Consider the following 22508-nt stretch of genomic DNA (forward strand, 5'->3'; position numbering starts at 1 on the left):
AAAAATAGCAAAAATGGCATTAATGTCTTTATAAAGAGGTTTAAATCTTAAAACTCTAAAATCTTCCACAACCAAAACATTGGAAAGAGTTCCCAAAAAAAAAATACTGAAAATTTTTTCCTCTTTTAGGTTGTGAGAAATGGAATGGTGATAATATTATTGTATTTTCCTTCCATATGTTGGATAAAAATTAGTATTAGCCAAACTAGACTCTTTGGGAACATCTTACCAATAAAAAATCTTCTCTATTCAACTCAATAAACTTTGAACTCTGGACTAAATATCTCCATCAAATATCCTCTCTCTTGCTTTTGATGCCAGAAACATCAACATAAATACAACCAAGCATTCAAAATGGTTTAGTCTAATATTTTGTCCATTCAACTCAATTTGACACCAATTATTTCAGTCACAATTAGTTATAAGGTTTTCAATTTTCATACAATATGATCAAGTTGAACATGAAATTTAGTTGTAGAAAGGTGTAAAAATAAAACCAAATATATAGAAAGGTAGAATTGTGTGTGTGTGTGTGTACTAGTAACATGTTTTTCCCAATTTGTGAAAATAGTTTTAAGATCAAGCAGAAATGCTTCCACAGTAGACCCTGTCAGTTTTTCGATACAAAAACCCTTTCCTTTCAAGTGTACACCGAAGGCCAAAACAACACCTACTGGAACCCCAACCAGATAATATGCCTCAAGATTTACATAGGCGCCAATATCCTGCCAGCCACTTCCTCTAGGGACCCTGATGCATATATAGCACAAAATAACTTTGTGAGTTAATGGCAAGCAATATCAAGGAAGAATCACCACTTGTACGTTGGTATCATATGCTGATCTATTGTGAAGAAATATACACAATATGATTATGATGGTTATGACTATGGCATAACTACTACATAAACAGTTCCTAATAAAGATATAAGGCTATTTTATAACCCAGAAAGAAGATTACTTCCAAGAGTAAGCTTTTTTAAATCTTTATACACCATTAGTTAACTTTTTAATTGCAAAGAAATATTCTAAATGAATAATGAACTAATGTGTATTTGATAGTATAGCTAATAGTATCGCATGAATTGATAAGAATTAAGAAGTTATACGTTTCAAAAGTTTAGAACCAACTCAAATGTGAGAAAGTTACCTGAAAGATGACTATTGAGAGACAAAGCAAAGGACCCATATCTGCAATTTCCTTCTTACTGCGAAAGGCATAGACCAAAACACGATGGCAGAAGAAGAGAATCACGGCTACAATAAATCTCTGCAACTACAAGAACCATTATAACAATCATTTAGCTGCTTGTGCATTCCCAGCTCCCAACTCATTCGAAACCCGCAAACCTTGCTGTTGCCGCAAATCCATATGGTGTGTAGTAGTACAAATTAGTAATTGTGAGACTGCATGCAGTGAAAAATTAGAAGCATTCTATAGTAATCTCATATAGTAAATATGGAAAAGAAGCATACCATAGCGAAAGCACTGAAGTCTCCAATTCTGGATTAGGTAAAAGCCTAGAAAGCAAGATAAGACCCTCAAACGACCACCATCAAGAAGATTATGATTGGCATCCAAAAAAATGCTAAGAGACTTGATACATGTAGCCAAAAAATGAATACTACAAAAATCATGAAAGACAGAACAAAACAAAAAATTACCAAACCATTGCAGCCGAAGCAACAGCAAAGCGAAAGAACTCCCTCATGCTAAAGAAGACATCCTTTGAGAATACGGCACGAGTTTTCTCACAAGCAGAAGTGTACTCCATGTACACCCCAAGCATGAGCACCAGGGGCAGCCCAACATAATTTGGGGTCTAAGCGAAAAATTTATGCGGGGCCTTTAATATGTAAATATTAATTAAACAAATTTTTTAATACTAATCAAATTAAGGTCAATTTGATACATAAATAATACCAACTAGACTAATGTTAATTTCATATAAAGAATTGAATATCATAGTTGAATTACAAATATTAATAAAAAGAAATAAAAATATATTGCGATTGAAAAAAATACTTTATTTTGGATATAAGACAATGCATAGTTAAATAAAGTCGTAATCTAATTTTTAATTTTATATTTTGATTTTAAGAGAGAGAGAGAGATTGATATTATTTGGTGTATGGTTTTGTAGGATATTAGTTTACCAAAATCAAAGTCTCAAACTATTAGGGGAGATTAATTTATAATTGATGATTTAACACATTTGCAACATCTTTTTGAAATATTTTAGGGTTTCAATTGAGTTAAGGTTCTATTGGTCTTGTACTTTCAGAGTCTTAATAGAAATGAAAAAGAAAAATACGCTAATTAAAAGTACTATAAAATGTTCAAAATATAATGTGATATTGTCTCTCATTGATAAACTTCATCAATTTAACTACTGAATGTTTATATCACGTTTTTTTTGTGATTAATATCATGACAATTAGTAAGCCAATAGTAAAATTTGTACATCACTAATAAATAAAAATGTACAACTTTTAGAAAATATATATAATTTTATAAAAATTTGGACTTTTAATTGTGAAAAGTGGGGCCTTTTTTCCCAAAGAAAATTTTATTTTTTGGTGGGGGCTTAGGCCTAGGCCTAACTTGCCTAGTCCTTGAGCCGGCCCTGATGAGCACATCCAATAACTATGATGAAGCAGAGGCTAATGCAGCTACACTGCTAGCTAATTTTAATTTAAAAACGAGAATCCAACAAAAAGGTATATGGAAACATAGAGCTACAAATGAACTAAAGAGAATTTGAAGGATCAGGCTCTGAATCTGGAAATAGCAAATTAGTGGTTGAAGTATACCTTATGCAAACAGGTTAGGGATGAGGCATACACAGTATGTCTGCTATATGTGAGATTGTTGGATCTTGTCCTATGAGTATTAGTAATTTGTTTGTGAATATCCATAGGATATATATAGGGATACAAACCAGAATAAGAGAGATGATGGTGGTGTAAGTATAAATTCCTATTTTTGATATTGCTCTGCTCCATAGGCTTCTCCGCATAAAGTCTAATGCACCAGCCATCCCGCACTGCTTAGCAGTTACAAAAATTCAATTATCATCATGATTGAATTATATTCCTTAATCAGACATATCGGATTCTCATACCTGCCGACATCTATGGTGACATAATAACAATGATATAATGATGAAAACAACAACAATAACTATAGATTTGATAGGCATTTGACAAAGAATTATTCTTTTGATTAACTAATTTGTATAAGTAAATAAACAGATTTTAGGCTGTTAGTTTTAGTCAAGTTAATCAAGTTCCATAATGCTTGTCAAGAAGCTTGAGCTCTACCAACACAAAAAATTGATAGTGCATTAGGATGCGCTTTGCTGATTGCTTTCTTGCTAAAAGTTTAAGAATGAAAATGAGTTTTAGTCCTACTTTTATTATTTTATAAAATACACTTTATTCCTTGCCTTTAGGTTAAACTGTTTTACCTTTAATGCTTTTTTCAATATTATAGTTTATCCATTGTGCTTTAGGTTAAAGTAAAAAAATTAATATTTTTTCTGTTATTCATGCAATTATACACATGTTACATATAAAAATGTTCTCTCTCTTTCCATATGAGAGGTGTCTATATCTTATTTGTGAATCTACAAAATGCCTCCTCGTAATGTGTGGATACCACAAGTGTGTAGGGCTCACCTGTTGTGAGAGGAGGGTTGCATAAATCCGTGTTATAAGATATTGTCCCTTGTTTGGACTGTGTATCCCAAGCAAGAACACATTCAACCAATATGATGAACCAGTGAATACTGTAGCTCCAATACTTCCTAACTTTAATTGAGAAACTAGAACCCAACAAAGGGGAATATGGAAACAAAGAGTTGCACATGAACTAAAGAGCATTGGAAGGACCAGACTCTTGAGTCTGGAAGTAGTGAGTTAGTGATTGAAGTATAGTCATGAAAACAGGTTAGGGATGTGGCATATGGAGAACATGTGTGCTATATATAGTGTGATTGAAGGATTTTGGCCTATGAGTATTAGTAGCTTATTTATGAAAATTCATAGGATAGATATCGGGACACAAACTAGAATAAGAGAAGATGTCAGTGTAAGTATAAATTCCTTGCTTTTGATATTGCTCTACCCCATAGGCTTGTCTGCATAAAGTCTCTAAAGCCTCAGCCTTTCCCACCCTGATTTTCAATCACAAAAATTCAATTATCGCTATGCTTGAATTATATTCCTTTCTCTAGCATATCAGTTTCTCAAACTAGCAGACATCATACGGTAAAATAATAATAATAATGATCTGATAATGATAACAACAACAACAATGGATATGAAAAACATCTATGACAACAAATTATGGTTTCGGATTGCGAATATGTATAAGTAAATTAACAAATATTAGATAGTTGATTTTAGGGAAGCTGATAAAGCTCATATACTAAGCAAGCTAGAGGAACTTGTTTGACGCTTTCAACAGTGTTTGTTGACTTTTAATTGCAAGGAAATATTCTAGAATGGAGACTAAATTAATGCTTAATTAGCTGATCATATGGCATGATTGATAAAACAAAATAGCTTCTAAACTTGTCCAAAATTCACAACTAATGCTCTCATAGACATCAACTTAAATACGCTACACTCTCTTCGTTCCTTAGCTCTCTTTTTCTTTGTAATTAGTTTTTCTTTATGTTTTTGCTTTTCTTTCCTTTTTTGTAATCTTTGATTTGTTTTGTGCTTTTTTACATGAAACAGTTTTTTGTATATACACCTTTCTTACTTATCACCCAAAAAAAAAAAAAAAAAAAAAAAAAAAAAAAAAAAAAACTTAAATACGCTACAGTGTATGGGGAAAAAAAAGGTATGGCTTGTGGGAAAGTCACCTGAAAGTATAGCTTGTGCCTTGTAGGCTATCCAATAACAGTTATGAACATCATCGGTTCATCCTATGAAAATCATTATAACTGAAACCATATAAAAATAAAAAATAAAAAGAAGAAGATGAAAGAAAAGATCCTGGCTCTACTGTCTTTATGAAACAAGATACAAGGATATGTCACTTGAATACATTTCCAAATCATTATAACCAAAACCATATATAAATTTGATACAATATACCAATCAGACTGATAGAAATGCTTATGCACATCCAGTAGCCATAACCTCAATCGAAATCCTCCAGTGAAATTCCTCCCATTTCACAGCTAGACAAAGTATAAACAGAACACGAGTGTCATCTTCTGCTAACATGTTAATCGTTATCATCTGCATATATGTGAAAACTTGAGTTATTATGGTACTATAATCAAAACAAAAAATAATAGCAATTTACTCATTAATAATCAGTATAATTAGAGTCCCTTCTTGCATTTTCTAGAAGGCATGTCACCAATGATTACGAAGTATAGACATGGTAGAGACTACACAATCTCTAGTTTTCACGTTTAAAAAATTTATGAGGATAATTTCTCTTGCTTTTGCCAGCACTACACAAGGTGAATATGAAAATTAGAATAATACTTGGACACTTACAAATCGGATGCCATAATAGGATTGAGCCACCTACCTTACCTAAGCAATTTTGCAGCTTTACTATGGATACATATATTTCATTAGCAATTCGTAATCTAAAGGTGTGCCTTCTAATCTACACTGATAAAAGCATGGCATTAGCACAAATGCAGAAGCGATTGGAAAGTAAAGAAAGCTGAAGCCACCAATATGACAGCACATATAGATTAACAACTCATGCTCTCATATAGATTAACTCAAATACACTACATGAGATAAATGTGAGAAAGGTACCTAAAAGTATAACTTGTAGGCAATCTGATAGCAGTAGGCTCAATTTAACCATACTTCATCCTATGAAAACCTAATAATTGAAACCATATATATCATATCTGATATTGACTAGAACCTATCAAAAAAGGGGGAAAAAAGGAAAGGAAAAGAAAAGATCCTGACTATATTCTCACTATGAAAGAAGGATATGTCACACGAATACATTTCCAAATCATCATAATATATAAATTCATTACAACATATCAGGATTTTTATCCAAAAAAAAAGAAATAGAAAAAACACAGTTAGATTGACAGGAATGCTTGTGCACATTCAATATCAGTAGCCTCAATTGAAATTCATCCTATGAATATCCTCCTCCCTATTTTACATTCAATCAAGGTATGAAAAGAACATCGGCATCATCATCTGTAGACATGTCAATTATAATCTGTATGTATGTAAAAACCTTGAGTCAGTATGGTACCATAATTATTGACTCATTCCTAATGAGTGTAATTAAAGTTGCTTCTTGACTGTTTTTGAAGGCATGGCTCCAATGATTCTAAAGTATAATCACGTTAGACGCGCCAAAAGAAGTATGCAGTCTATAGTTTTCACATGTCAAAAATTTATTTGGCAGAATTCTCTAGAATTTGCAGCACAAGGTGAAAATGAAAATTAGCATAATGCTTGGACAATTACAAATAGGATTCCGAAATAGGATTGAACAATCTACCTTAGCAAAATCCATAGAGCAGTATAAGAGTAAAGCTTGAGAATATATTTCCTATCTAGTCTAAATCATTTATTCAACTACTTGAAAGCTATACAATATCTATTAAGTTGGGATCTTTTGGACCCACCCCTAAATTGGACAAAATCATAACAGTCTCATTTTAGGGATTTAAATTCAATTTTTATGGATTAAATTGTAAAATGGCCAAATTGAAAAAGTCAAATAGTAATTTATCAAAGAAATAAATAAATAAATATATATATATATATATATATATATATAAATATATAATGAAGATAATAAAAAATAACAATATACTTAAAATTCAAAGAAAGTTATGTTCTTTTTGTTAAATGCACCACCAACAGTTAAATAACAAAAGGGCAGGGTTCACAAACTATTTGTAATAGTATAAGCACTGATTGCAACAGAAATTTAACTATTATATATGTTGTAATGTTTCAATCCATGCATGTTATGCTACATTCTAATAGCAATTTATATACTTCCATCGTTTATGAAAAAAAGACTTGTCATTTAAATATCAACAAAAACAAAATAGTAATGGAAATCAGCTATCTTTGTAACTAGTAAATACCAACCAGAGAGATTGGCCACTTCTCTCAAAGCAGCTCTCCATTTCCACCTTCTTTGTGTTCTCTTTAAAGCATTTTATTTTTTTGGGTTCAACAAAAACTTTTTTCTAAAAAACTCAGAAACACTCCTTGAGGTGTTGAAGAAGATGACGTAGTAGACACTCCTTGAGTGCTCATGGAAGCCACAGGGAATAAAATTTGAAGCACAATATGTATAGAAAACAATTTGATGTGTATATTGTGTGTGAAAAGTGAAAGTTACAGATTTGGGAAATAAAAAATAGGAGCAGTGAATTGTGAAAGAGCAAAAGGTAGTGGAAATCAACGCTGGGCTGGATTCAGTTCCTATGAGGTTGACTTTTAACAGCGTGACAGTGAGAGAGAATTTATAGAAGGGCCCATTAGCTATCTATTATTCTATTAATCACTCAATTTAGCTTTAATGGGTGCCTACAGGACATTACTTTAATGAATCGTTTTAAAAATTTTAATGCCACATTTATGAAAAATATTTAAAAAATTGTAAAAAAAATGTAAATGTTAGTTACTTTTTTCTCTTCCCATAATAAACTTTTAAAAATAGTTCATTTTCAAAAAGAAAAAAATTTAAAAATAATTCATAAACCAATATATTTAGGGCATTTATTAACTTCTCCTTAAGTTAAATAGTTTCTTAAGATAATTTATTAATAGATGTCCTAAGGGCAGGGCAACCGTTAGTAAAATCATTTCTCTAAAAAAAAATCTCTCACCTTTTTCTTTTTTTAAAAAAAAGCATTTAATCTCAATTTTTTTAAGAAGAGTTTCATCTCACCTTTTTTTTTTCTTTTTTCTTTTTTTGAAGAGTTTCATCTGATCACCTTGTTTGGACAATTGAAGGTTTTTTTTTTTTTCACCCGTCAAAATTTTTTAGAGTATAGTACATTTAGAATTAGAACGTTATATTTTTCTGTAGAAAGAAAAAATTATATTTTAAGTGTAATTTCAAATTAAATCTTATAATTTTTAAATTAAACCATAGGAGATAGGTATATAATAAGACTATATTACAAATTAAACTTGATAATTCCGCTAATTTAAAATTAAGCCCTAAACTTTTAAAATTGTGTCTATATAAACCCTAAACTTTTTTTTTGTAGTTGGATTCTGAATTTTAATTTCTTTTTTTTTTTTTCCCATCACAAATTGGAGCTTTATAAAAAGCTAACCACACCCAGAGGAATCATACAACAGGGCTTAAATCGTATCACAATGAAATCTGCTAGGGAGCAAGGGACCTTCAAAATCATGCTCTAAAAGTCCATTTACAACAACTTTGACCAACTAGGATTTTCTTTGAATAGCTTGAACTACCTGTAGAGCATTTCTCTCTCTACAATAACATTATTGAAATTTTCATTTTTGACAAGGTCAAGGAGGATAGCTTCTGCTAAAGCCTCTATCACTGTTTGATTGACTTCAGGAATCAATGATACCCAAACTTTTAAAACTCTTTCATCTAAGCCTCTTAGCACCACATTAGTGGAACTTTCCCTACAAAATTCTGGAGTTGGTTTTCCTTATTTGCTTTCTCCATATGGCATTTCTTGCCATCAATAGAGGACTCAACTTAGCACACTACTTCATTGTGTTCTTTCATCTATCTTGAATGAAGCACTATTACAAATCAAAAGAGGACTCAACTCTTTTTAAAGCATTGATGCATTTCTAACTTCCAGACATTGTAACGATCTAGAATTTGATTTGAAACTAACAAAATTGTAGTGTTTGATTTGAAACTCCACAAAAATATTTGGTTTAAAAAATAATATTTACTCGATACTAAGTCGAACATCCACCCACCAAATGGACAAGAAAAGTATGAAAGATTCGCAACTATTCGATAATTCCCAAGATAAATTATTTTGGACTAAAATGTTTCCAATGTTTTTTTAGTGTTAATCATATTCATTGTAGATCTGCCTAGAATCAACTGAAATTTAAGCAAAAGAAAGGGAAAGTAATTTACAAATAATTTGCAAAGGAAAGCTTGACAAATTGTTTTTTTTTTTTTTTTTTTTTAGTTTTGTTTTGTTATAGGCAGGTATCAAAGCCTAAATAACTCTTATTTGACGATAAGAGACTTAATCAACTGAGTTAACTAGAACCCACCAACAAATTGTATTATCATCTTACCAAAGAAGCTCCTGACCTAATTCCCCAAAAGGCCAAAATCTCCACAAAAAGAACTTTGGAAAGTCATAAAAATAAAATAAAAATAAAAATGATTTCGGCCTTCAAATTGTGTCAGATGGTAGAATAATGATATTATTATGTTATATATATAATTTCTTCATAATGCAAAAATGTGCATTTCTATACGATTGGATGAAAATAAGGATTAGCATTTTTTTTTTTTTTTTTGAAAACTGGATAAGCCAAATAATAGTCTTTGGAATCACAAATAATATATTTTGGCCATTAAACTTGAACCACTCTTGAGTCCAGACTAAAAATTACCATCAAATATCCTCTCTCTTGCTTTTGATGCTTGAAATATCAACATAAATCCAACTAAGATTTCAAAATTGGTTTATTCTGATTAGCCTAAAATGTTCACTAACCACCAAATTTAAAACATATAGATTAGACATGAGTTATTCCACACACACACACACACACACAAAATTTATAGGATATTAAATTTTCGTATTATATGATCAAGTTGAACATGAATTGTAGTTTTCGGTGTGAGAAAAACCAATTATAAAGAAAGGGAGATTTTTTTTTTTCTTGGCAATAATAAATTTTTTTTGCCAATTTGTGAAACTTGTTGTAAGAGCAAGTAGAAATAGAAATACTTGTACGGTGCACAATGTCAATAGTCCACTCTACAGGCCTTTCCCTCTTCAGTGTACAATAAAGGCCAAAACAATGACTAATCGAACCCCAACCAGATAACATGCCCCAAAATTGACATATGCTCCTATATGCTACCTGCCACTTCCTCTAGCAACCCCTGAAGCAAAGCAGAAAATAGATTTGTAGGGTTAATGGCATTGTATCAAGGAAGATTACAACTTCTACTTTGTCTTGATATGCTGGTCTGTTTTGAAGAAAGATACTGAATGATTAGGCCACTACTATTACAATTTATAACCCAAAAACAGAATTATTCAAGAGCAAACTTGTTTGATACCTTTATTTATATTTATTTATATTTTATTTACTATTAGTTAACTTCTAAATTCTAAAGCAGATATTCTAAACTGAATAATGAATGAATGCTCAGTTGATGGTATACCTTGAATAAATAAGTCAGAAATTCAAAAGTTTTGCTCCAGGTTAAAGCCCATTACATGAGAGAAATGTGAGAAAGTTACCCTGAAAGTACTGCTAGTAAGCCATCCATGATTATAGAGAGACAAATCATGATCCAAAACTTCCTTCTCTCTGCTGAAGGCATATAGCCCAAAACATTGCGGCAAAAGAAGAGAATCATACCTATGATAACCATCTACAAGAACCATAACAATCTTGAAAGTCATTTTAGCTGGCTTGTGGATTCCCACCTCCCAACTCATTTGAAGCCCAAGTGCTTAGATAAGTTCAGGCGTAAGGAAACACGTTTAGTGAAAACTTTTCTGTGGCTCCAAATGCATGTGGCATGTAGTGGGCTAGTAGCACAAATAAGTAATTTCCAAGCTGCATGCAGTGAGAAATTAGAAACCTAGTATAATGATTGGCATGCAACAAAATGTTAAGGAACTTAGTATGTCTAGCCAAAAAATGAAGTCTACCATTTTCTTGACAGAGAACGAAAAAAGTTTACCAAACCATTCCAGAAGGAGGAATGATGGAGCGAAAGAATAGCTCCCATATGCAGAAGGAATAGCTTTGCCCCATTGGCTTGTCCGTATAAAGCTCTTCATGCACCAGTCATCACACACACTGCTTAGCAACCACAAAAATTCACTTATCATGATGACTGAATTATATATCTTACTCTGACATTTCAGATTCTCAAACCAGAAGACATCTATGGTAAAATTATAATTATGATGTGACGATGATAATAACAGCAACAATGGATTAAACAAATATCAGTGTCAAAGAATTATGCTTTCGGATGGCCAATTTGTATTAGTAAATTAACAGATTTTATGTTGTTGATTTTAGCACGTAAATAAAGTTTACTTAGGCTTGTGAACAAGCATGAGCTCAAACCAACATAAAACATAGACTAAGCAGGCTAGCTGAGGTTCAGTCAAGGACAAAGGTAGTCTAGTTTCAACATGACCAAAGTTTGGATAGCCCAATACTGGATTGGGCTGAGAAATTTTGCAGCTTTACCATGGATACATATATTTCATTAGCAATTGGTAAATCTAAAGGTGTGCCTTCTAATCAACACTGATAAAAGCAAGGCATTGGCACAAATGCAGAAGCGATTGGAATGTAAAGAAAGCTGAAGACACCAATTCGACAGCACATATGGTTGGTCTGAACAATCAATTTCAATAAGGGCAAGCCACAATCAAGAAGTGGTTGGTCTTATTGTAAAGAACCTAAAGGTGGTAAGAGTCCCTTCCACTTTTGTTTTGCAGGTTTTTTTTTCCTGTTTTAATTCTTTTATGGATAAGAAATTTCATTCACAAAAACTTAAGCAAGTAGAAGCAGCAAAACTAGAAACAAGAAAATAAAAATAAAAATCAACTGGGGAAAATCATCTGATTCTCTCAAGCTATTACAAAACTTGCATTCTATTGTTGGCTAGTAATGAGGAATAGATTAGGCACTCTAGACAGAATACTGCATTAAGGTTACACAGGTGATCTAAATTATGTATTCTACAAGTACGGAAAGTAGAGCACACTTGTATTTTGAGTGTCCATTAAGTAAATTGAACATAAATTAATTCAAATCCACATAGAAGAGAGAAATGTGACAAAGTTACCTGAAGTAATGCTTGTATGCAATCCAATAGCACTAAACTCACTTGAAATTCATCTAACAAGAAATACTACTAGTAAAACCTTATAACTCATTATTTGTCTATACACAGTGGCTAGATCCCCCGTAAAAGTAGATCTGCAACTCCATTTTCATTTTGAAACAAGATGCACGGATATGCCACTTGAATAAGTTTCCAAATCATTGTAAATGAACCAAATACAAATTGATTAAACCATGGTCAGGCTAATTGAAACATATGTACACATTTAATTGCATAAGCCTTGATTGAAATTCATCCAATGAAAAAAAGACAGTAAAAGTACAAACAGCACTTAGGTGTCATCTTTTGCAGTCATGTCAATCATTATCATCACCAACTCTATATATCATCATCATCAAAATCATCATCACCAAATATAAGTACATCATCACGGACTATATGTACATCATCATCATCATTATTTATTACATGTACATCATCATCATCATCATCACCAGCTGCATATATGTGAAAACTTGAGTTAGTATGATGATTATTATAATAATTCACTCATTACTAATGAGTGTAATTTGAGTTTGCTTCCTACCTATTTTGGAAAGCATGACACCAATGATTATGACGAATATACATGCTTGCACATGGTGAGCCAAAAGAAGAAAAAGAAAAATGACTTGACTTACTTGCCAATGACAAAACCAGGTGTATAGTTAGAAAGAAAATAAGACAGAATAGGATTGGCCATTAATGGGAAGAATGGTTGAGATGGTCATTACCAGTTAATTTATAGATGCATACTTCTTCCCCAAAACTCTTAATCAAACATTGTGCATTTGTTTGGTTGAACTCATTCACATCTTGCTTGTATATCAAACTGACCCCACATTCCCCCATATACAGGGTTCTTTTATCGGTCTCAAATATAACCTTAATCTGACTGCATTCATCATTCCCAACAGTAGAAAACCAATCATCACGAGACAAATACAAGAGGCAAATGTAGGCCCCACGATTTATCAAAATAGTGAAAAGTTCAGAGGCACAGTGATTCTGAGGCGTATCACTAAGGGCTATCACACGAGCTCTAAATCTAATACCATTTTCAAAGTCTACCAAACTTGATACTGCTGCCCAAAGAGTGAATCCAATCCATTTACTATTATACCAATTTGAAGGCAGCTCTATGCTTATTGAATTCTCCACTACTTCAGTTAAAAATGACGGAAAAATAGATCCATCCAAAATGGCTTTACGACAAAGGAGTCCCTGTACCCAAACCAAAACACAACTATTGTTAACTGTTATTATTTAACCATGAGAAAGAGAGAGAGTAGAGATTACCTGTAGGAAACGGAACAATATTGTAAATCCCAGTCGACTGCCGCTCTCATCATACGGAAGCCATTGGGAGAGAGGTTGTGACCAGATACTTAGTTTGACCCATTCTGGTGACCATTTTAGGGTAGACCAACCTTCAACATTTATATATCTTACAGTTGATGGAAGCCTTGGCAACGATTCTAGTTTTGAGCAGGAACTTAGATCTAAGAAAGTAAGGGCAGGCAAACACTTGAATATTGATGAGGGTGCTGGATTCTTAACAGTAGTATAACCCAAATTGAGTTTCGATAGGCTTTTCATAATTCCAGTAAATTTCGGAAACGAATTGAGACTTGAGCAACCATAAATATTAAGAACCGGAAGGGACTCCATTTCAAAAGAAAAGGTGGGAAGAACTGTAAGAGAATAGCAGTGTTGCAGGTCTAAATACTTAAGCCTGCTAAGTTGTCCAATAGATGGGTGGATCTCAACCAATCGACCGCAACAAGAAAGATTTAGTCTCTCAAGCCTGTTGAGTTTTCCAATAGATGGGTGGATCTCAACCAATCTAAAACAATCAGAAACGTTTAGGGGGTGTTTGGATTTTCAGTTTTCACAACTCATAACTCTGTTTCCATAACTCATAACTCAAAAATGGTGGGACCCATAACTGAAAAGGCTGTTTGGATTTTTGAACTCTGTTTCCATAACTCTGTTTTCATTACTCAATTCTCTGATTTTTGAGTGATGAGTTATGGAAACTGAAAACACAAAAATGTTGTTTTTAGTTTCCATAACTCTGTTTTTAATGGCATTTTTGTAAATAATTCTATATACCCGGTCCCACAGTCAGAGCAATAACGTGTGTAGCGCGCCTTTTGATGCCCTGTTCAACGGCTCTCTTCTTTCATTTCAGACTGTCTTCAGTAAAACAGCTCTCATTCATCTCAAATAATACCAAGCTCTCTCATATCATATCTCCAAGACTCCATTCCAGAACCACAAGCTCTCTCACTGCCGTCACCGATCCGAGCTCAGGCAACCCACCCTGCCGTATAACGGTAACGCAGTGCTGAACGCGCCACCACCAACCTGTTTCTCAGCTTTTTCCACAAAAGATCGAAGGTATTTCGCATCTTTTGCTTCTCTGTTTTTTTTTTTTTTTTTTCCTTTTTTTCCATTGTTTGATGTTTGGGTTTCGCCGTCACCGTGGGTTTTTTCTTCTCTATTTTTTCTTTCCTTTTATTTCGTTGTTTGATGTTTGGGTTATCGGCGCGGTGATGGGTTTTCGCTGTCGCCGTGGTGATGGGTTTTCGCCGTCACCGTGGGTTTTTGCTTCTCTGTTTTTGTTTCCTTTTTTTTCGTTGTTTGATGTTTGGGTTATCGGCGTGGTGATGGGTTTTCGCCGTCGCCGGGGTGATGGGTTTTTGCTTCTCTATTTTTTTTTTTCCTTTTTTTTCGATGTTTGATGTTTGGGTTTTCGCGGTGGTGATGGGTTTTCGCCGTCGCCGTGGTGGTGAATGTTTGCTTCTCTGCATTTTTTTTTCTTTGATGTTTCGGTAAGCATCTGATTTGAAGTTGTGCTTCTCTATTTTAGTTTTTTCCTTTTTTTTCTTTGTTTGATGTTTGGGTAAATCTGAAAAAACAGCCTCCAAGGCCTCCCCAGAGAGAAATACGGCTTTGAAAAAATATTGTAAACAATAAGTTTGTATGTGTTAACATATGGACCCTCTCTGATAATGGTTTGGATGCCATAATAAAGATTGAAAATTTGGAGCTTTCTAGACTTGATTTTATGCAAATTACTGTGACCCTTGTAATTGGATGCTTTATTTAATATGAAAGTCGATATATCATGATCATTGTGTTTGCATGATGTAGTTGTTATCATTATCATAAGATGCTCAGTTATTATAAGTAGTATGTATGCATATCATTTTTAATCATCAGTTGTGAAGTTTGTTTATTAGAATGTTTTTTGATGCAACTATATTTATTAGAATGTTGTGGGCTATAGTTTTCTAATGCTTTTTGTAGTACCCAAAAGAGAGGAAAAAAATAAGGCAGGGGGGGGGGGATCATCAATGGTGAAATTGTGCTTCAATGGTTTTGTGCTGCATGCCAAGATTGTTTCCATTTTAGTGTTGTATGGTTTGTAGTCTATTGTCCTGCTGTGACTTGCAGTGGAATTTGTCCATTTTAATTTGTTAACTAGAATATGTCTTGAAAAATAGGCTTTGTGAATCATGCTTGATTTTATTGTCATTGTGTTCTTGACATGACAATGTTCATCCAGTTAGTGATCAATATTTAAGAATGTTAACTGCATATTAATAGGGATCCTATGCTCAATATTTGTTCCTCTCAAAGTATTGGGATATCTTTATTGTACTTGTGATATGATTGTGTATGAGATGTGTGTGTTGTTCTTTAAGATGGCTGCGGAGTTGAAAACATGGGATGCCAATTGTGAGGATCTGTTGTGTGACTCTGTACTTGGACACTATTGTTGTGGGAATTTGCGTCGTTATCATGCCAATGCGCCAGTGTGGGAGGAGATCATAGACTATATTAATGCCCGCTTGGGGAAGGCCTTTACTGTGAGGCGGGTAATTAGGGGGTGGAAGCGTATTCAACGGGATTATCGTAGTGCAATGGGGGGGCGTACTATATCTCTTCGACCCAACGATTCCCCCGTGGCCTCTCCAGACCGATTGTCTGATGACCCACCTCAGTAAGAGGCGGATGCATAGTTGAAGCAATTTAGTGCATGTCTCTTTTGATCTGCTGACATATTTTGTTCCCATTATGTTCAGTAGCGTACTTTCTTATGGATTACTATGTACTTAACCATGCACTAACCTAGTGATGAATTTGTGACCCTTATTTAGTTTACTAACTCATTGCTTCGACTTCCATCTTTTGTATATTTGGTCACATTGTATATGTGGTAAACCTCAATGAAGGATCTATATATTACCACTGTTTCTTATATATTACCACTGTTTCTTACATTCCATGCATGCTTTTTCTTATCCGTGTTGATTTAATTGTGGAATATTTTTAATTTTTTGGACCTCTTAAACCTATGGGGTACATGAATCCTATAGTCATGTTAGTCAATTCTTAAAATTATTATTTGTCATGAGCTTACCACGTGAGATGTGTTGAATAAATAGATGGCACATGAATCACAAGAGGCGGATGAGAAGAAGTGGCCTCCCCATGTAGAACATATATTTATTGAGATAATGTTGGAGGAACAAGTTAAGGGTAACATGCCAAACGGTGTGTTCAAGGGTCCTACATGGGCATCAATTACAAATGAACTTAACCAAAGGACCGGGAAAGACTTTATCTTTAAGCAAGTTCAACAGAAGCATAATAGGCTCCGACTCAAACAACGCAAGTGGAGCCAGTTGCTAAGACACACGGGGTTGGGGTGGGACGAGCAAACCCAAACAATTACTTGTGATGACGAGGTGTGGCAGAATGTGATTGCGGTATGTTTATTGTTGTTTATTATTTATATAACTTATTCCAATTATTTATTTATGCAACTTGCCTCTAAGTTGGTAATATATGAACCGGTGCTTTTTTTTTTTAGGTATATCAGTTATTGCCCTTATTTATTTATGCAAGTTTCCTTTAACTTGATAATATATGAATTGGTACGTTTAGTGTGCTAATGTTTCCAAGGACATTGCAGGGCAATCGTGGTGCAGCTAACTTAAGGAAACAGGGATGCCCAGACTACCCATCACTGCAGCAGTTATTCGCCCCTAGTACTGCGACTGGGAACCTGCAGATCTCCTCAAACACTCCTCCCCTGAATAGTGACGAGGAGCGTGCCCTAGAGGAAGAGCTTGCCAATGCCAATGTCAATGCAAGTGCACCCATCAATGTGGACGATGACTGTTATACTCCTAACTTTGACAGTTTCCCGCAAAATGTAGAGGATGTTGAGGTTGAGGAGGTAACCCAACGGGCGGAAAAACGTCCTGTGCAAGATGCAAGTGGCAAGGGTAAGAAGGTCTTGAAGAAGTCGGATAAGCTAAGTGAACTAACTGTGGCCCTAAAGGACTACACCTCAATGACGAAGGATAGGTTCAGTGGTAAACTCGGCAAGGCCAGCGGTTCATCCGAGCAGTTCGCCCAATCCGGCATAGGGGGTGATCCTTGTTCACTTGGCAAGGCAATTCAGTTGCTGAATACATATGAGGATCTAAGTAACAAGGCCTCTGTCAAGGTGTCAAAGGTTCTGCAGCAACCGGATAATAGGGTAGTGTTTATGGGTATGCCGGAGCATAGGAGGAAGACTTGGATTGAGGACATTCTAAACCCGGAGGAGGATTGACATATTTACATGCTTATTATTTAGTACTTAGTTGTTGTTGTATTTGGTTAGTAGGGAGAACAGTGTTGCATTAAGTTTAAGCTATTTGGTTTTTACATACTATGGATTTGGATTGTTCTATTTATTTGTTTTTGTTTTGTATGGATAATATGAAGGTTTATGTTATTTATGAACTTGGGATGTTTGTATGGTTTGTGTTTTATTATGCTATGGGTTTGGATTTTGGGTTCATTGATTTTTATACGATTATAATTGTGACTGTTGAATTAGGTGTTTATATTATATGTTGATATTATGTTATTCTTTATTTTAATTATTTTTTATTGTCTTCTTATAATCTATGGTTGATGTTTTTAGTAGGACTATTTGATAAGTTTTTATTTCCTATGTTGATGGTCTCATCACTTTCTTGGAATACAGGCTGAGGTGTAAACTGTTAAGAATAACATATTTACTAAAAATCTCTCTTTACATAACCTACCTGAATAGTATGTTTGTGCTAATGTGTAGGTCACTTATGGCATCCGGAAATGACTGGTCACGAGCGTTCCAAGAGTATGATTTTAATGATGCATACTTTAATAACGTTGGTTCCAGTAATGTAGATGAAGATAATGATGATGACTGGACCGATGAGGAGCTCGAATGTGAAGAAGAAGCAGAGTTTAATTTAGTGAATCCTATAATTGGGGAGGTGTATGCGTACATGCAGCGGCATTATGATAAACAACCAATGCGAACAAGTGCGTTGACCGGCAAGGCATATATGGATGAGGTCACTGAAGGTAACCAAGCTAACTGTTTTGAGATGTTCCGCATGACACCTGAATTGTTGTTACATTTAGTGGACGAGTTGGCTCGACATGGTTACTTGAGGGACGGACAGGGTTCAGTGAATGCCACTCAGGCCGTGGCCATTTTATTGTACGTACTTGGACACAACACCCGCTTTAGATGTGTTGCAGACAGGTTTCAACACTCAACAGAAACTGTGTGTCGGCATTTTCGTCAGACGTTACGGGCTGTCCACCACTACGCGAAGCATTTAATTAAACCTGATCAGAATGTCACAAGCCTCCCTGAACATCTTCAAGTGAACAAGTACTGGCCGTGGTTTGAGGTACAAAACATTCCATTACTTAACTAACTGTGTATAATAGTAAAATAATATGATATTTGATATGTGCTTGCTAAGATTAATGAAAACTTTCATGTGTAGAGATGTGTAGGAGCAATGGATGGAACGCACGTGAGTGCCCGACCTCCTGCAAATGAGACTCAAGCACACAGAGACCGCAAGAGCCTTATAACAACTAATGTGCTGTGTGTGTGTAACATGGACATGCAGTTCACATTTGTCCATGCTGGGTGGGAAGGAAGTGCGAATGACTCAAGAGTTTTTGAGGAAGCGACTAGTGACCGGAAGCATGGATTTCCATGGCCACCAACAGGTACTATACATTTCTGTGACTTTAACTAAAGTTATTTTATCCTCCATGTCTAAGTAGTATGTTTATGAACTAAATAATTATGTGCGTGCTGGTTGTGTGTGTGTGTGTGTAGGGTCGTACTACTTGGTGGATTCAGGTCTACCAATTGGCACTAGTTTTCTCCCCCCTCACAAGTCAACTAGGTACCATGCGCAAGAATTCCACTCGGCTGGTAGACGGATAACATCAAAGAAAGAGTTGTACAACTACAGGCACTCATCCTTGCGGATGGTTATTGAGCGGTCTTTTGGAGTGCTGAAGGCCCGTTTCCCCATTCTGAATTTAATGCCAAACTTCAAGCCAATTAGGCAGCGTTACGTGATTGTTGTGTGTTGTGCTCTACACAATTTCATACGTATGAACAATCGAAGTGATGAATTGTTCAGAACAATAGGGGAGAGTGATGACGAAGGCAGTGGCAATGGCGGAGGCAGTGGCCATGCTGGAGCATCAACAAGCTCAGCGACCCAAAGGCATGTAGTAGAAATGTCAAATGCATCGAAGAGAGCGATGGGCCAATTTAGGGATCATATCACTGACACAATGTGGGATGATTATGTTGCCCGTGGCAACGTGAGATGATTATATGTTTAAAATGGCAATTGAGCATTTACTAATGTGCAATGTAGATGCTATGGCTTTGCACCGTAATTGTTTTGGCACTATAATATGTGACGGAAATATTATTTATGTAAGTGGATGTATAACTTAATTTGTAGTGACAGAAATATTATTTACGTAAGTGGATGTATTACCACTGAAGGAAGACTTGTAACATTAGTGCATTATGTTGGAATGACATGACAAAAGTGGAAATGCATGTGCTTAATAATGTTAGTGCATTATTTCTTTACAATCAGTGACAAAAGTGGCCGCCCAACAAAACTACATAGCCATGAATCATAGGGCTCTGGTAAGTGATAACCTTACAGACAAGTCTATGTATAAATAGTTTCAAAGACCAACTGGAAATGCATGTGGTTAAAGGATTTTAGGCCTTGTAAGCATGTCTTGGAATCCATCTCTTAAAGGAGAGAACGTCTATAGCAGAGTGTCCAAGTTCAGCATGAGCCCTGCCCCAGCTACGTCAACCATTTCCTATTCCACTGTACTTGGCATAAATTACGTCAACCATTTCCATAAATCACGTCAACCATTTCCTATTCCACTGTACTTGGCATAATTGGATAGTAGTGGTAATGAAAAAAAGGCAGCATGCTCCTATGCATCCTGGACTATGGAAAGGTAGGATAAGGCAACATGCTCCTGTGCTTATGGAAGTCATACAAGTACAAATTGTGCATGTACTAGAAATGAGTGAGGCTGGCCTGTTCAGCCAAGTTCGTAAATAGTATGGAGGCTGGCCTGACAAACTTACACCACAATTCTCTTGCATCCTGTACATGAGAATTGCTATATATAACTTGATGGAGTTCAGAATATTTAAAAACAAAGCACCTAAATTCTTGCCTGCAATTACAAAATTATAGGAACTCTTTCAAATTTCAATGCTTAGCCCTCAATTCAGTCCTCCCATACATCCATAAACCTGGGCAGAAAGCAGGGAGGAGGAGAAAAGAATACAAATTACAAATTCAGTCCCTAATTGTTGCGCTTATATCTGATATTTAAAGGAAAGTAATACTATCTACAACCCATAGAAAATACAAATTACAAGAGTATGCTTAAAAGAGTACAAAATAACAGGACATGATACAGTCATGTGTCTTTACAATCTCATCCCATCCAGCAATCATGGTCCCAAAAGACAGACCCATTCCACGGTAAGAGTACAGAATGTTTGCCAACAGCTTTGATGCTCCTGTGACTGAAATTCTGTGCTTGTTTGCCAATCCGTGCAATCGGCACTAAATAATGCCAAGAAAGTGTCAATTAGGCAGTGACAAAAGAAGGAAAACACATAATATTGGGTTGTAAAGGTTCCATATACTACTTATCAAAAACAAAGGTTCCAAATACTAAAAAAGTGGGCACTGCCTGTGATGACATATTCAGAACAGGGCATGCCAAGAGTTGAAACTATTTTCTATGGTTAGCATATGGTTTCTTAATTGGGCATTGGGTTAGCCACCACCTAAAAGATTAAGTAAAATGCCTAACTGGCTTTGCATAAACAATCAAATTAGAAGTGACTATTTAACAAATCACACTCTTTTTCCAGTTTGGGAGGGATTATTATTATTTCTACCACTTCAATTATCCATCTTCAAAAAGAACTAAGGAATAAGTGTCATTGAGACATCACCTTCACTATACTAAAAAGGTTCGCTTAACACATTGGACTTTTCCTAATAACATCAACACCACAAAGTATATAGCATAAAGCTAACATACCACAAAGTAAGGATTGATTTCAATGATTTTCTTTACAGACTATGATGCTGTTAAGATAAGGAAGGAAAGAGTAAATGCAACATGCCATTAGTGCATGTCCATTTAGACAATGCAATTGAACACTACGGTTACAGTTACTTACAACATTAATCGGTCAATTATCTCAAAAAAGAACACATACAGGCTACTCCAGTTAAACTAACAAAGGAAAATTTCTAATACCAAGCGCAGTGTGATCAGTAATGTACATTCATAACAAGCATCTTCATTTAGTTTAATCCTATAATCAGTGAGCCATATGGTTCCATGTATGAAATAAAATCCATTTTGTTTCCATCAAATTGGATGACTTTTTTTCTAGTCCACAGAACTGGCAGGATAAAAAACATGCAATATTTGAACTAGAGATTATTTAGAACAGATATTACATTGGCTGCTAACCTATATCAATAATTAATGTCATACCATACAATGTCATAAATACCACTGGATGGTCATATTCAAATACCACTTGATGGTCATACCACAGAATACAAAAATTAATCCTATACATAAAACAATAGCACTCTATAAGTTGACAAGAACTAAAGCAGTTTTTACCACCATTACAAAAAGAAATAGAATTAAAGCCCATATTATGTTGCAGTCTTCTATTTTAGCCAAACCCACCCCACTTTTATAACCCAGTATATTTTTTCTTTTTATCTCATGTTTGTCCAAGCATGTTCCAAAAGCTAAACCCATCAAGTCACACAAGTTTGTCACTGACCCACTGCTCCAGTCAAAACCATCTCAGGTGAGGTATAGACCTGCAGTGTAAAATTGCACCCAGTCTGCCAATAAATGCTTCACAAGGAAAGATGACTATGACTAACAAGGAAAGATAGTTGAGGAAATTTTTGGGTTAATGAATGTTAGGCTGAGCTAGTTGAGGCAAAATAAGA

At 34.8% G+C, this 22508-nt stretch overlaps 2 protein-coding genes, 1 long non-coding RNA gene and 1 pseudogene across 3 annotated transcripts; 2 read left to right on the forward strand and 2 right to left on the reverse strand.

Annotated features, from left to right (window-relative positions):
- Positions 1-276: 276 nt before the first annotated feature.
- LOC115973282 lies at positions 277-5536 on the reverse strand (annotated as a pseudogene).
- A 4311-nt stretch (positions 5537-9847) lies between these two features.
- LOC115977003 lies at positions 9848-12469 on the reverse strand. The gene is made up of 4 exons (XR_004088478.1): positions 12046-12469; positions 10921-11039; positions 10393-10793; positions 9848-10107 (listed from the first exon to the last, which is right to left on the reverse strand). It is a non-coding gene; the product is annotated as an uncharacterized LOC115977003 (long non-coding RNA).
- A 4072-nt stretch (positions 12470-16541) lies between these two features.
- LOC115973292 lies at positions 16542-17719 on the forward strand. Its single transcript, XM_031093550.1, has 2 exons — positions 16542-16865; positions 17072-17719. The coding sequence occupies exons 1-2, from the start codon at positions 16542-16544 to the stop codon at positions 17717-17719; spliced, it is 972 nt and encodes a 323-aa protein (XP_030949410.1).
- A 517-nt stretch (positions 17720-18236) lies between these two features.
- LOC115973302 lies at positions 18237-19791 on the forward strand. The gene is made up of 3 exons (XM_031093559.1): positions 18237-18839; positions 18939-19170; positions 19283-19791. Exons 1-3 carry the CDS (start codon positions 18237-18239, stop codon positions 19789-19791), a joined length of 1344 nt encoding a protein of 447 aa, XP_030949419.1.
- The last annotated feature ends 2717 nt before the right edge of the window (positions 19792-22508 follow it).

The sequence above is a fragment of the Quercus lobata genome, chromosome 2, assembly GCF_001633185.2.
Source record: "Quercus lobata isolate SW786 chromosome 2, ValleyOak3.0 Primary Assembly, whole genome shotgun sequence".
Taxonomy (NCBI): domain Eukaryota; kingdom Viridiplantae; phylum Streptophyta; class Magnoliopsida; order Fagales; family Fagaceae; genus Quercus; species Quercus lobata.